The sequence below is a fragment of the Lactuca saligna genome, chromosome 9 (assembly GCF_052625555.1).
Source record: "Lactuca saligna cultivar CGN05327 chromosome 9, ASM5262555v1, whole genome shotgun sequence".
NCBI classification, from domain to species: Eukaryota; Viridiplantae; Streptophyta; class Magnoliopsida; order Asterales; family Asteraceae; genus Lactuca; species Lactuca saligna.
This window is the reverse complement of record NC_136425.1, coordinates 20,901,636-20,916,201: the sequence shown is the minus strand read 5'-3', so window position 1 is coordinate 20,916,201 and position 14,566 is coordinate 20,901,636. Positions and strand designations below refer to the sequence as shown.

The window sequence follows — 14,566 nt, the reverse complement described above, 5'->3', positions numbered from 1 at the left end:
GGTAGATCCAAGAGATAAGTATCCCAACTCCTAAAGGGAGATATGTATCCCAACTCCCACTGAAATCCAGTACACATGCCTGAAACATATCCTCTAAGGTATGGATAGTCCGCTCACTCTGGCCATCAGTCTACTGGTGGAAGTAAACCGGACATCCTTGTTTGAAACCACTGAAACCAACACCCTTGTCGTGCCATAACCTCTATGATGTAGATGTCGACTAACTTCTCCACACAGATTCCTGAATCGGAATGAAATGCGCGCTCTTGGTCAATTGATCCATGATGACCCATATCGAATCCACTCTGTGCATTGTCCGAGGAAACTTCGTTATGAAATCCATAGTAATCTCTTTCCATTTCCAAACGAGAATGATTAACAGTTGCATCTTGTCGTGAGGTCGCTAATACTCGGCCTTGACTTTCCTGCAAGTTAAGCACCTCTCCACATACCATGCCACATACCGCTTCATACATGACCACTAATAATCAGGACGAAGATCTCTATACATCTTCTTTGCTCTAGGAGGAATAGAGAATATCAATTTGTGTGCCTCTTCCATCAAAATCTGCCTCATACCACCCCATTACGCAACCCACACCCTCCGATGAAGGATCAATAACCCCCGATTATCATAATCGAAGGAAGCCACCTGACCCATAAATACACTCACTCTTTTAGTGCTCTTCATGTTGGATTAGTGTCTAAGTCCATAACTATAATTGGTATGTACTTGACCCAACTTGTCAAGGTCCATTTGGGTTGCATGGCATCAAAACATTTGGATAGACTGTTTGTGAGAAGAGGACATTTGTGACACATTAATATATTATAAGTTCTAATATATTAATATGAAATCAAGTTATTTAATTAGAAGTGATCAAGAATTAATTTGGACTTAATTTAGTGATCAAAAGAGACTAATTAAATATATGGAGATTGATTGTGTAAATCATTCATTCTTATATATGTGGGCTTATGATCCATGATTCCTTATGTTGGGTTTAACCCATGTGGTGACCCATGGATACTCCATGGAGGTTAAAACCCATGGAGCATAAGGAATGGGTAAAGTCATGAGTTACATGGTGTAACCCTAATAGCCACACTATATACAGACTCCATTGGTTGGTGAAATTGGCACTAGTGTATACACAAGAGTGCAAGCCGATTTCTAGAGTTCATGTATCTCTTCTCATGGTTATTCCAAGTGTTGGTGATGTTGTGTGAACCATTTGAGGTGTCACACTTGGGGCACTAGGCTCTCGAGCTTCATGGAGTCAAGCTACATCAAAAGGTATATATTCTAACTTATTATATTACCCAAGTATCAAAAAATTGTATGCTAAATAGGGTAACTATGACATCCCCATTTACACGGCCAGAAAAGACCAATTTTGTTTATACTTTATAAATACGTTATCAAAGCATTTCCGAAGAAAAGTATTTTTAATTCGTTTTAAAACATTTGGGATGTCATCTTCAATACAAAAACATAAGAATAAACAGAACTTACATTTATTTACACTAGTGATCTACATCTCTTTAATCTCTCAGTGTAATGTGACTTCATCTCAACACCTGTAATATAAATAAACTGAGTGGGTCAGGTTGGGAAACATGGTGAGTACATAGGGTTTTTAACCCACAATAATATAATTATTATGTTTAAACAATCAAACAATTGACCCAATTATCCATCCCCATTATCTTCTTTACTCTTAAGGATCTATCCTGAGAGTCATCTATCCCGCATTCGTTCATTCTGAAGTCCTTTGCTTCAAGAGTTATAGGACTGGCACTAAATCCATAGCTGTCAATGCTCGTTCGTAAAACACTAATTCCATAGCTGTTGGGTACTAAATCCATAGCTACAAGTGTTTATCTAATAGGTACTAAGTCCATAGCTACCAATTCCTAACAATTACTAAGTCCATAGCTACCAGTGTTTGTCCAATAGGCACTAAGTCCATAGAAAAACAACCACTATATATATATATATATATATATATATATATATATATATATATATATATCTGAGCCGAGAAATTAAATATCCTCCTACATATCATCCTATCGAATTAGATGGTGACATATGTAATATTTAATGTTTATTTAATGATATTTTAGGATATTAATATGACATATGTCATCATTTAAATGGATAGGAGAATTGGTAGGAAGAAAAGGTAGAAGGATATTTAATTTCTATTATGAGCCTTCTACTTAGATTATAATATCTAGTTGAGTGTTATCTTCAAGATCACCATCATAAATGCAAAGGAGTTTGAGTTTGATATGTTGGAATATTTCACTAAAACATGGCAATAGGACCATTTATGGAATTATAATGTGTTTGTTGATATATTTACATATTATAACGACAAAGACACCCATAAATAGTAGCCCATCTTATATATCTTATATAAATGTTAGGAAATTTATATGGCAAAAGTAATTCCCTTTTAGATGTCTATCATATACATAGAAAAACAACCACAATATTTCTCTTTTTAGCCTCACAAAAACAAACCCCAAGAACACCAATCAATTTCAATCGCTTCAACTTATGTATCTATGTGAAAATTGGCTTCAACTAAAAGAATTTTGTGTTTGAATTAATAAGAAAGTAAATGGGACAAAATTGATTTCTTGAAATTAAACAACATGATACCATATTACCATTGTATAAAGGCATCTTCGTAGAAGGTTACAAGTCTACTTCTTTTATGTTCATGTAGTTTATAAATATTATAACAAGTATATTACACATATCATTTATGTGGTTTTGGGCAGGGGCGGGTCCAATGTAGAGCCCGGAGTGGCCCCCTAATTTTTTTTAGTAGTGTATTTTTTTTTTTCAAAAAATTTCGTTTTAAATGTAAAAATTGTAAAAAAAAAAAATGAAAAAGTTTGTATAAAGGTGCAACCTGATACAAACTCATCACATATTAGGCTCGTATCATGCCATAAGCTCAAGTGTAGAACTCACTCTAAAAAGCCAGCTTGTAGGAAAAAGGGGAACCTAGACTTATAAGTCACCAACTTATAGTACTTTCAGCCGATGTGGGATCATAACAATATCTCACGCTTTGAAGAGCCAACGTCCTCGTTGGTCACGGTTGACACCCCTTTTCGGTCCAAGTCACCACTTCGAGTCATTGTTGGTTACGGTTAGCACCCCTCTTTTCGGGTCCAAGTCACCACTCTGTAGGCCACCACTCCAAGTGTTGGCACCTCGAAAGATGTGGAGGGATTTGATATCAATTGATACGAACCCATCCCATACCAGGCCCGTATCATGCCATAAGCCCCAGTGTAGAACTCACTCCTAAAAGCCATCTTGTAGGAGGATGAGACACTTAGACTTATAAGCCACCAACTTATAGTACTTTCAGCCGATGTTGGATCATAACACAACCAAGGTCGTATTTCCTCCATTTGTTGTATCTGAATATGTGATTAGTGATACTATATCGTCTGTGATCTCTTCGTCATTTGCTTTGTGTAGTCTGATGTATGCTTGACCATGGAGTGAGCGTCCATGTTGTGGTTGAGTATTTAGGAAGATAGATTGAAATGACTAGTTATGTTAAAAACGTTTTTAGGCTATAAGTATTACATGGTTTTTTTTTTTTTTTTTTTTTTTTTTTTTTTTTTTTTTTTTGAGGTATAAGGCTGGAGAAAGTGATGTCACACTTTCTTTATTTTGCCACACTGTCACATAGACGACACATCACCAAAGTGTGGTTCTTTGCCAAACCGAAAGAGTGGAGCCACACTTTTTTATAACAATTTAATTTAAATAAAAACTTTAAATTTCATAAAAAGGTAACATTTCATTAATCAAAAATTAAAATACATACATTCTATTACTTAAAAAAAATAACATGACATTTAAAAAAAAAAACCCTAAAAACTTAGAAAAAAACCTAAACATGAAACAATTAAAAACTTAAAAAAATATATATAATAAATTAAATTAAAACTAGAAAAATTAATCATATTTATTAGCATAACGTTTTTTGAGATTCACTTTCATTGCCAAAGCAATTTCAGTCTCCTCCCCGATCATATGTTATGTGTTCATCGTTAATATTTTGTAGTCACTATCCCTTTGTTTTTGAAGCTCTTTTTTATAAGTAAGTTGCAAAATCTTGTCCATTCTATCTTTTATACCTTTCATATCGGACCCTATTTCTTTCAACTCATTCGAATCTGATGTTTTGCCTTTGTCTTTCCTTTTTTGCTTTGTTCCTTCCCATTGGTCGTGAAGGTGGTGAAACTGTAACGGCTTCATCTTCGTTCAGGTCGAATTGAACTCGAGCATTAGATGTAGTGTGGTCGGATTCAGATATTCTATTGCGTTTTGAAAAACTGTCAATATGTTCATCTGATATTTTGCTATTTTTCCATTTGTTGTTATCTTTCACAAGATTTCAAACTTCAAGAAACTTGAAAGCCTTCACGTTTTCTTTTTGATATACTTTTAGTGCTTTCTGCAAAATTACATCATCGTTTTCTCCGCTTTTCCATTGATGTTTCATGTTGGTATACAAATCATTAAACAACATGACTTCCCTATTCATCTTCCCTCATTTCGAGTACACTTGATGTTTCGAACGATAGACTCCACAATCCATTCATTTGTGGAACCTATGTAAAACACGAATCCTAAAACGGTCATGTTTTTGATCTTTTCTAGACGTCGCATCTTCTGAAATAACAATCCATGATTATGCCAACACTAATACTTCTAGGGGTTCACATCATTTATCTATCGCCTTCTCTTTTCTTTTACTTGGTGCTCGATTGGGTTGAGTTTCTTGAACAAATTCCGGTTCGGAATCAGAAATGACCATTCGTGGTTGTGATTGTGTTTGTTGAACAAACTCAGGTTGAGACAAAAAGTTAAATGAATTAAAATCTAGGTCGGGTTGTGGTTGTGTTTCTTGGTAGTGGTTATGTTGGTCGTTGTGGTTGTGGTTGTGAGATTTGTTGTGGAAAATACGGAAGCATACTGCCATCGTGATAATACGAAGACAAATAAATCTATTGATCATATGAAGGTCTTGGGGTTGTGGTGTTTCCAGTGAGTGTTTTTTTTGTTAGTAGGCTTTTTGGAAGAAGACATTTTGAGAGGGTTTGAGAAAAAGATGGTAAAATGTTAAGAAATTTGAATGAGGTTTTTGTAAAAAAGTGATATGTATATATAGGATTAGTTTAAAAAAATTGAATTCGAAAAAATGACCATTAAAATAGTCAAAAAGCTTGAATCAATCAAAACGCACGGCCAAAAGGTGCAACACTACGGCCTGAACCGCATCTGACCGCACTCGGGGCAGTGTTCAGCTGCCATGATGGCAAAACCGCGATTCTGAACCGCACCACTCCCCTAAGCCTAAAAGAGTGTATACGGACATAAATGGTAAAAATATCATGGTTAATTCTTTAGGTTTCAAACTGTCACTAGGTTTATAGTCTTTCAAAAAATTAGGCTAATAAAAATCTATTTTTCTTATTTATTATAACTACTAACAAATTAATGGCAAACTGCTTACAAATAATTGATAACTTTTTTAACGTAGTGTATTGTTATGGAATTTTTAAATATGTTACACTTTGAACTTTATAATTACAATTATTACGCACAAAGTTTATTTATTAGGTATGATGTTACGATATTGCTTTGATATTACGATTACGATTTTACAAAACGAAAATGATCAAGGTAAAATTTCGATCTTAACAACCTTGGGTGCAACCATTAGAAAAATATGTGCAACTAATAGTATATGTTGAGTGAAAAAAATTGGTGCCATTACTGCTATAAATTTCTATCTACCCCGATTGGGATACCTTTTTACCTTAACCCTGGCTCCGCCACTGATTTTGGGTGATCTGCATGTTTATTGTAACGTCCGCAAATTTAAGCTAGACATTTAAGAACTAATTAAAATCCTAAAACTGGATAATTGCATGTCATACGTGTGCGTACTATATAATTATTAGGTATTGATGGTACGAATTACGTATTGGAGTACAAATAGTATTCATTTTGGATGACCAACAATTGTGGGTCCAGATTATGCAACTGTAAATATGTCTGGACAACACTTAATCATTCTATATGGTCTTGTGAAAAATAAAGATTTTCCACAAACAATAATAATATGTTTTTTAAAACGAAAAAAAAAAAAAAAGTTTTTTTTTAGTTCTGAAAAATACGAGATGTCACGTGCATCTCTTATTTTTTCACCCCTCTAATGTCTCCCCTCCTACCCCCAAGATCCCCAAGAGTGTACCACCACTATGCCACCACTACCACCACCATCGTCGCCATATGTGCCCATAAAACTAAATCCTACAGACAAGCACCGCCATCTTTGATGTACAATTAAATCCAAGAACTATTTTAGAAAATATTTTGAAAAGAAATGACAATTGCCTATAATTGATGTGGAAGAAGAGAAAGATGGAAAAAAATCTAACGATAGTCTTTCAGAAGCATTGATGAACAAATCGATGGCATGTAAAATCAAACCCTAAATTGTGTAGATTTCAGTTTGCTTGTAGTTTCATTGGGGTTTCTAGGGACATCAAAGTCGAAAAAACAACAACAACATTAAGTATTAAGCGTGCAGATTTCCTCAAACCACAGGTGAGATTTGTGTAAGTTACATTTAGTTTGATGTTGATAAATGGGAACATATGTAATGAACATGCACTTTCAAATTGTTCCTCCACCTTTCCCCTTTACCTTTTAACCTCTTACCACTTTTACTATTCTTTGGGGACTCCTTGCAAGTAAATTTGTTGTGATCTATATTTATTCAAACATTGCATTTCACCTACTTTCCATATTTGTTTAATTTGAATAAACCTTGTAGGCCTCCATGACATTCCTCCTTTTTTTTTTGAAGGGAAATGAGCTAATAAGGCCACATGATGCTACCATTCATAGGTTTAAATAAGAACCTATAAGTATATGGGAACAAGCGGACAAAATGGTACATAAATGGCACCATAATGCTGTAGAAATAGCATCACATAACAACACCGAACTTTTATATAAATGGGATTTTTTGAGGGGACCAAAAATGGAGTACCTTTAAGCATTTAGGAACATTTGTGGAGTTGGAAACTTGGAATACATTCTATATGATATATCTCACCATTATACTTATTCATCTTCAAAGATCACTCACAACTAAAATCACCATACAACATAATATCATCATTTTACATTATGTGCTTTTGAAGATTAAAAATCAGACATTGTCAATATGCAAACAAGTATTATGCATTTGGTGAAAAGAACAAACAAGTATGGTATAGCCTATAGGTATATTTCTATTCCTTAAATAAAGTTGTGCACAAGTAAGGAACAGCAAGATTTAGACACAAAGAAAAAAAAAAGATTGTAAAAAACAAATCTAGATTAGGAGTTGGGAAACTTTACACTTCTCCATTCTGCCTTCTTCAGTATTAAGCACCATGATAATGCAAGGACAAGTGCCAAAATCCGGCCTCCAATCAGTCCAATTAGAACAATCAAGCACAGAACCAAATACCCAGAATTCTGTTGTGATCCCTTTCCTAAATCCTTGTCATTGCAATCAGTTTCACTTGATAAAGTTAATGATGAAGATGAAGGTCGTCCTTCTATTTCTACAATATTGTCCTGTTCTTGCTTCAAGACACACAAAGTCTCACCTTTTGAATCTGAAGATTCATTACAGATGAGTACTGGTTTAAGATCTTGGGCACATTTCACTGTTTCTTCTTCTTTGAACACACAAGGTATTTCGCCTTTTGAACCAATGGAAGACTTATGGAGTTTCTTTGGTACAAGTTTCTTCATTCTTGATTTCAGTATAGCTCTACGAGAAGTTTTATGCCTAATTTCCATCACAATCTCACTTTTAACTTCGTCTAATTCTTTCTCCGATCTAACCTCCTCCTTTAATTCTACTTGTTCTTCAATCTCCAAGACTTCACTGCATACAACAAGAGTTGTATTCTCCTTTGATCTTTTCATACTCTTGGTTTCATGGAAGTTAGATTCAAATTGAGGTTTTGAATCTAAACTAGGTCTTCTTGAGCTCGATCTCCCCAACAATTGCTTCACTACCGATTCCAGGAAGAAAAGAAGGAAAGCTGACAATGTAATCCCAACTGTAAATTTCTTTGTTCCTAACGCCAAAACCAACATAAACAAAACCTTCAATGCAGCCACCAATACCGGATTCAACTTTGCCATTTCATCCTTCTTTTCCACTTCCGATTTGGTAGGATTGTCAATCTCGATTTTATCGTCGCTCGAAACCATACTCTCAACAACAATATCCTCTTCGATGATTTCATCACTTCTCGTATAATCCGAATTACCGGACGAAAAATTATTGGGATCTACGAACAAACCTGATGACGAAGACGTCGACGTCGACAACGAAGTCTGAGAATCATTTTCCCTCTGTTTCTTCGCCGAGGATTTACGAAAACGACCGCGATTCCTGACGTAGAGATCAATAAGAGACGTTGGGAAACCGGTTTCCACAACAAGAGAGCCACCGTGTTTCGGCGATTGAAGATGATCGGCTACCAATTGCGAAAACCTCGTGCACCTAGTTTTCTTCTTCCAACTAAACGGCATACTGAAATTGATAATCTCGTAAATCTTCTGCCGAATCACTAAATATCTGCTACTCCTCACCTAAACAATCACGAGACCCCAACATATTTTATGAAGATCGGATTCTGAAATCATGAGAAAAACGTGAGGTTATCAAATATGATAATTTATGATCATCTTTGTCACGAATTAACATCTGTCCAGATCAAATACTGTAGATCACTCGGATCTGCGTCTACCAAAAGTCAAATTATGAACAGTTAAAAACCCTAATTGGGGAAAGGGGAAAAGAGAAAGCGTGTTGGGTGAAAGAGGGGTTGAATGGAGTGCGCGTGATGAGAGAACATAAACATTCATTCATGGGGCGGGTGCCTTTTCTTTATAGCTTCCCACTTCCATGGCCAACATATAAATCAGCTTCGCATGGCAAACAATGCCAGGAGTGGAAATTTCCACTACATTTATACGTTTTTTCTACGAAATGACTCATTTTTGAATTTTTAGTTACGTTTAATTTTTAATAAAATAAAATTAGTAAAGTTTTAAAATTTTAATCAAATATAACCGTTCATATTTTGTATGAATTGATTATTTGTTTATATGGGATTCTTCTAAGTATTTTAACATAAAAAGAACAAGAATTGAATGTGAGGAAGAAATAAAGGAGAATTTTGTATAATTTTATAATTAAAAAAACATTTTTCTGTTTTATATTTTGCTAAAATTGACGGGTTTTCCTTTTTTCCTCGTTAAAACATGGAAAATTATTTAAAACTGGAAATACAAATAACAGGGTAAATTGGTAAATTGAAGTTTTAGATATTTTTGAAACTTACGGATTTTGTCCATTTCGAATAACTTTTAACAATTTTTTCCTTAAAATAATTTTTTAACCATTTTGGTCCATGGATCCTTTTACACTTATATTCATGTGAGGAACTAATACACCGTAAAAATATATATATTTTTTATTGGGTTATTGTAGTAAAAGTTCTTAAGATTTTTTAGTGTTGTCAATTTTGTCCTGATGATTTTTTGTGCGCTAATGCTTAATATTTTGGAAGATTTGTTTATTTTTGACCTACAACAAGTCACCACCCACTTAGTGTGTGTGGACTTGTCTATTCTCATTTTTATGCTTATCGTCTAGCTTATAAATATTGCATGCATGTATTTATTAGGGTTAACGCTTTGTTGCCCTGCTTAACTCTTACAAAAAAGTTCTTATTGAACTCTTCTAGGGTTATTAAATTAAAGTATTCGACACTCTTTTGATCATTGTTCTTGTCATTTATTTTACAATAGAATCTATTGATCTTAGTTTTATTACTCTATAATTTGTATCATAGCAGGAGATAGTGTAACTCATTCGTTACTCTTCCTGTCGAGTTTTACTAGGGTTTTGTGTTTTTCTTTGATACGTTCTTGTGGTCTCAATCGTTTCTATCAATTGTAGACTTCAGATCTAGATCTTTGATTTTTACCCCAAACTCGATTCACTTATTACACATCTGATTCTATATATGTTTTAGTGAATTCTTGACATCATGCAGAACGAAGATCCACATACTCTTTCTTTCAATCTCTCTAGTAGTATTGGATCCACAACTAGGATTCCAATCCTCTTCCCTCAAAATTTCGAGGTCTGGGCGTTGCACTTTGAAGACTATGTTCTTGGCATTGAAGAACATGGTTCAACTATATGGCAAGCGATGACTCAAGAGACATTTTTGCACACTGCAACCAGGAAGGTTATCAAAACTCAGACTGATTACAATGCGCTTCTTATTGAACACACTAATGTTCCTCGGGATGAAAAGGATAAGCTGATGTGCAGCATAAAAGCAATGAGAATTGTAAGGTTTGCTCTTCCATTGGATACCTTTCGTCTCGAGAGTGCATGCACTACGGCCAAGGAAATATGGGATAGGATAAAGGAACTTTATTCGAGTGACGTTGATTTGGAACACTCTGTGCAAACATTGCTTTTATCAGAGTTTGGCGCATTCGCACAAAAACTGATGAAAAACTAGATCAGACGTTCAATCGATTTAATCATTTGTTGAGCAGGATGCTTAAGCATAATCTCAGGCGGGAAGTAATAGAACAAAAAGTCATGTTTATGAATGGACCGAGATCTAAGTGGAAAGCTATTGTATCGACTGTGAAGGAACATGAACAGTTCAAGAGCTACTCATTGGCAAAGCTTGTGGGAATTCTAAGATCCCATGAAGATGAAGTCATGAAAGAAGTGAAGGTTGTTTCTAGAATGGGATCCCTAGCGTTAGTGGCAAAGGGAAAGGAGGCAACTGAAGAAGATTTATAATCTGATCTTTAAGACAAAGAGATCTCAAAAGAAGACAAGGCTTTGTAACCCTAAGAAGTTCTACAAGAAAATTTTCTCTCGTTTTCGGAATAAATACAGGTAGGGTGGCAATTCCAGTTCCGAAAAGACTAAAGATGAGGGTTTCATGAACTCTCAAACTGATGAAGAGAAAAAGGAGAAAAAGCTTCTGGGTGATTCAAGATATGAATGTAATTACTGTCACGGCGAGAACCACTTTGCCAAGGAATGTATGCTTAGGAGGATGAATGAGAACAAAGAATCTGAGAAGGATGAAGCTTACTATCTTAAGAAGATTGAGGACCTTCGGAAGAAGAATGCTTCAAACGTGAAGAATCGGCGTTGATCGTGCAATAAGGAAGCGATAAAGATTGAAGAGTCGAAGTATGGTCAATAGACTCTGAAGATGATGAGGTCAGGACACCCACACATGGTGGGTGTTTCATAGCAAAGTCAGTTAACTGAGAGTATGAAGGTAGATGCTTAATGGTACAGAATGACATTTCAGAACAGAGAGGATACGCAACTGACAACGATCAAAATTCTAGAGTTGTTTTGCAGAATAGACTATTTCAGAGCAGGTGTCAGAATGTGAAAGGGTCATCGATAAGGTACACTCTATACTTAAATCTCTTAACATACACGAGTCCCGTTGTGATTCCGAACTAGACGATTTAAAATACATTGTTTCTAATTTTAGAGATAGTCTAAAACGAACTCGTCTAAGTAATGCTAATCTAAATGATCAACTCAGCAGGGTAATGTTTAAAAGCAGGGAAAGGAGGTTAATGATAGAGAAGTTGGAATTAGAGCTCACTAAATCAAGAAATGACATTATTTATCTTAAGATAGACAATTTTGCTTTTTTAAAACAAAGGAACATTTTTCGTTTAATTGCCAAGCGTTTATATTTCAACATTACCCAATTGCATCTTGATTTCGAAATAGGAAAAGGATTGCACAAAATGTTTTTGCCCTTTCTTGAATTGAAAGATGATGAAATCGATGCAGAATGTTATAAGTGTGAATCCATTGTTTTCTTCTGATAATGTTTCATATTCATATAGAATTGGACTCGAGAAAATAGAAGATTACATTAAATACAAAGAACACAACAATATGTTGAAACAAATGTTAAACGATAAGGACAAAGAAGAAATCAAACAAAATTCTATGCAGAAGTATGACTCATTATGCATTAAATTGAGTTCGAAAAATGCTCATGATCATGAAAAATTTTCTGAATTTGATGAGAGCGAAATAAGTGAGATTTTTGTAGATGATGAAGTTGATTGCTCAGAGTTTGTACAAAATAATCATGAACCGAAGAAACAGTTGATTTCTGAAAATTCAATTGAATTTGTTCGTGTTGTAGAAAGTAAAGGTTCAAGTGCTTTGAATGCAAAAGCCACAGTTTTTCCAAAAGTACAAACAGTACTGAATCAAGTTTTTGTAAAAACCGGACTGGACAAAAATGACACTTCAGATCTAACGTCCCTAGTTAGCGATGGTAATACTGATGGACGTGACGAATTTTTCTGGTCTGGACCAATTGACAACGTCGATGAGACAAGAGGTCTATCCGAAATGACCTTATGGAAAATGAAAGGAAAATACGTTTCAGAACCACTGAATCGTGTTGACCTTCATTACAATCAGGCTTGTCTTAGTGGCACTAAAGATGTTCCAAGTGAAACTTCTTCCGAACAGACCTATATGCCAATCCAAAAGGAGAAACCAAAATCTAACATTCACAAATATGCTGCTGAATTGATTGAAAAGAAAAGACATATGAATGCTATATATAGGAAAATTTTGCAAGAAATAAGGCGTGTTTGGAAAAATAAGAATTCCAATCAAAATTTGGTTAATTCTAAAAGATTTACAGTTCAGAATACAAATTCTTCTCCAATTTAGAAACCAAAATCAAAACCTTTTTCCAAACCACAGGTTTCAAAACCACATGTTTCTAAACCAATTGAAAAACCGAATTTTAATAGTCCTTTAAAAACACAGTTTTCAAAATCTGTCAACACATCAAAAGATTTAAAGGGAAAAAGTAAAGTTGTTTCGGAACCAAAGATTTCTCTTAAGGAATATGAAGCAAACTTGAAAAAGGAGGAAAAGGCATTTGCAAAAAAGATGGCTAAGACACACAAAGAATTTATTCAACAAAAAACAAATGCAGTTGAAATTAATCATTGTGATGATAAAATGGAAGTTTTCAAAATAATAAAAGAGAAGAATTGTGTTTTGCTAAGAAGATATTTTTGGGTTGATAAGACTAAGAATTTTCCTATTCTTAAGAAAGCCTCACAAGGACCCAAGATGGTTTAGGTTCCTAAATCTCTCTAAATTTTGTAGGTTATACGTGATGAACAGTACGTTTCAGAATGGTATATTAACAGCAACTGTTCACGTCACATGACTGGAAGAAGAGAAGAATTGAGAGAGTATAGACCGTTAAAAGATGGCGGGAGAGTAAAGTTTGGGAACAATGCCATAGGAGAAATCAAAGGCTACGAAATGATCACAAATGGCGAATTCTACATTCATAAGGTAGCTTATGTAGAAGGCCTGCAACATAATCTAATAAGTGTTTCCCAATTGGTTGTAGGTACTGGGCTAAAGGTGTCGTTTGATGACGAGGGTTAAGAGATTATTGAGAAGAAATCTAAGGCAATGCTTCTGAAATATAAAAGAACGGGTGAAATGTATCCTCTGAATTTGAATCCTATCAAATGAAAACCATCCATTTGCCTTCTTACGAAAGCATCTTCGGATGATAGTTAGCTATGGCAACGAAGACTCTCTCATCTAAATTTCAAGGATATAAACAAACTTGTATTGGGTGATCTTGTATGGGCTTTACCTCTTCTGAAGTTCGAGAAGGAACATATGTGTGTTACTTGTAAGCTTGGAAAGCAAAGTTAAAAGTGTTACTCCACCATCATTAATACCAAGATTATTGAGTCACTAGCATTAATGCATATTGATTTTTGTGGTACGTCTGCTATCAAAAGTATTTGTGGTAATAAATATATTTTGGTTGTTGTTGATAATTTTTCTCGATTTACCTGGGTGTTCTTTCTTAGACAAAAATCAGATGCAGCTTCGAAGCTAAAAGATTTCATCAAGCGAATCGAGCTTCAATTACGAAAACTCGTTTGAAAAATTCGCAGAGACAATCGTTCTGAATTCAAAAACCAAACGTTTGAAGATGAAACGATCCAAATTTTCAAATAAAATTTTCATTTTTAATTAACCAAAACATTCCCAAAAATATGAAATAACAATGACAATTGTTTTCAAAATCCATAACATCAACATTTTATTTCAAATATTAGAGTATCCCATCAAATCAAATGTCGAGGAGTTCATGTCATGCCATTAAGCCTTGACCAGTTGCCCTTTCCCTTAGACTCAGATGTACCTAAAACAAATCAAAAAACTGTAAGCTAATGCTTAGTGAGTTCCCTAGACCATACCCCACACAATCCACATAACCATATAATCCACATTAGTTATATCAGCAACACAAACCACATAATCCATGCATATAAACATATAGGGATGCCCTGGAAACC

The 14,566-nt window shown here is 34.7% G+C and overlaps 1 protein-coding gene across 1 annotated transcript; it reads right to left on the bottom strand.

Moving 5' to 3' along the window:
• Nucleotides 1-7,287: 7,287 nt before the first annotated feature.
• LOC145015545 (ethylene-responsive nuclear protein / ethylene-regulated nuclear protein (ERT2)) lies at nt 7,288-9,060 on the bottom strand. The gene has a single exon (XM_078974022.1). It carries the CDS (start codon nt 8,654-8,656, stop codon nt 7,442-7,444), a length of 1,215 nt encoding a protein of 404 aa, XP_078830148.1. The 5' UTR covers nt 8,657-9,060; the 3' UTR covers nt 7,288-7,441.
• Between the last annotated feature and the right edge of the window lie 5,506 nt (nt 9,061-14,566).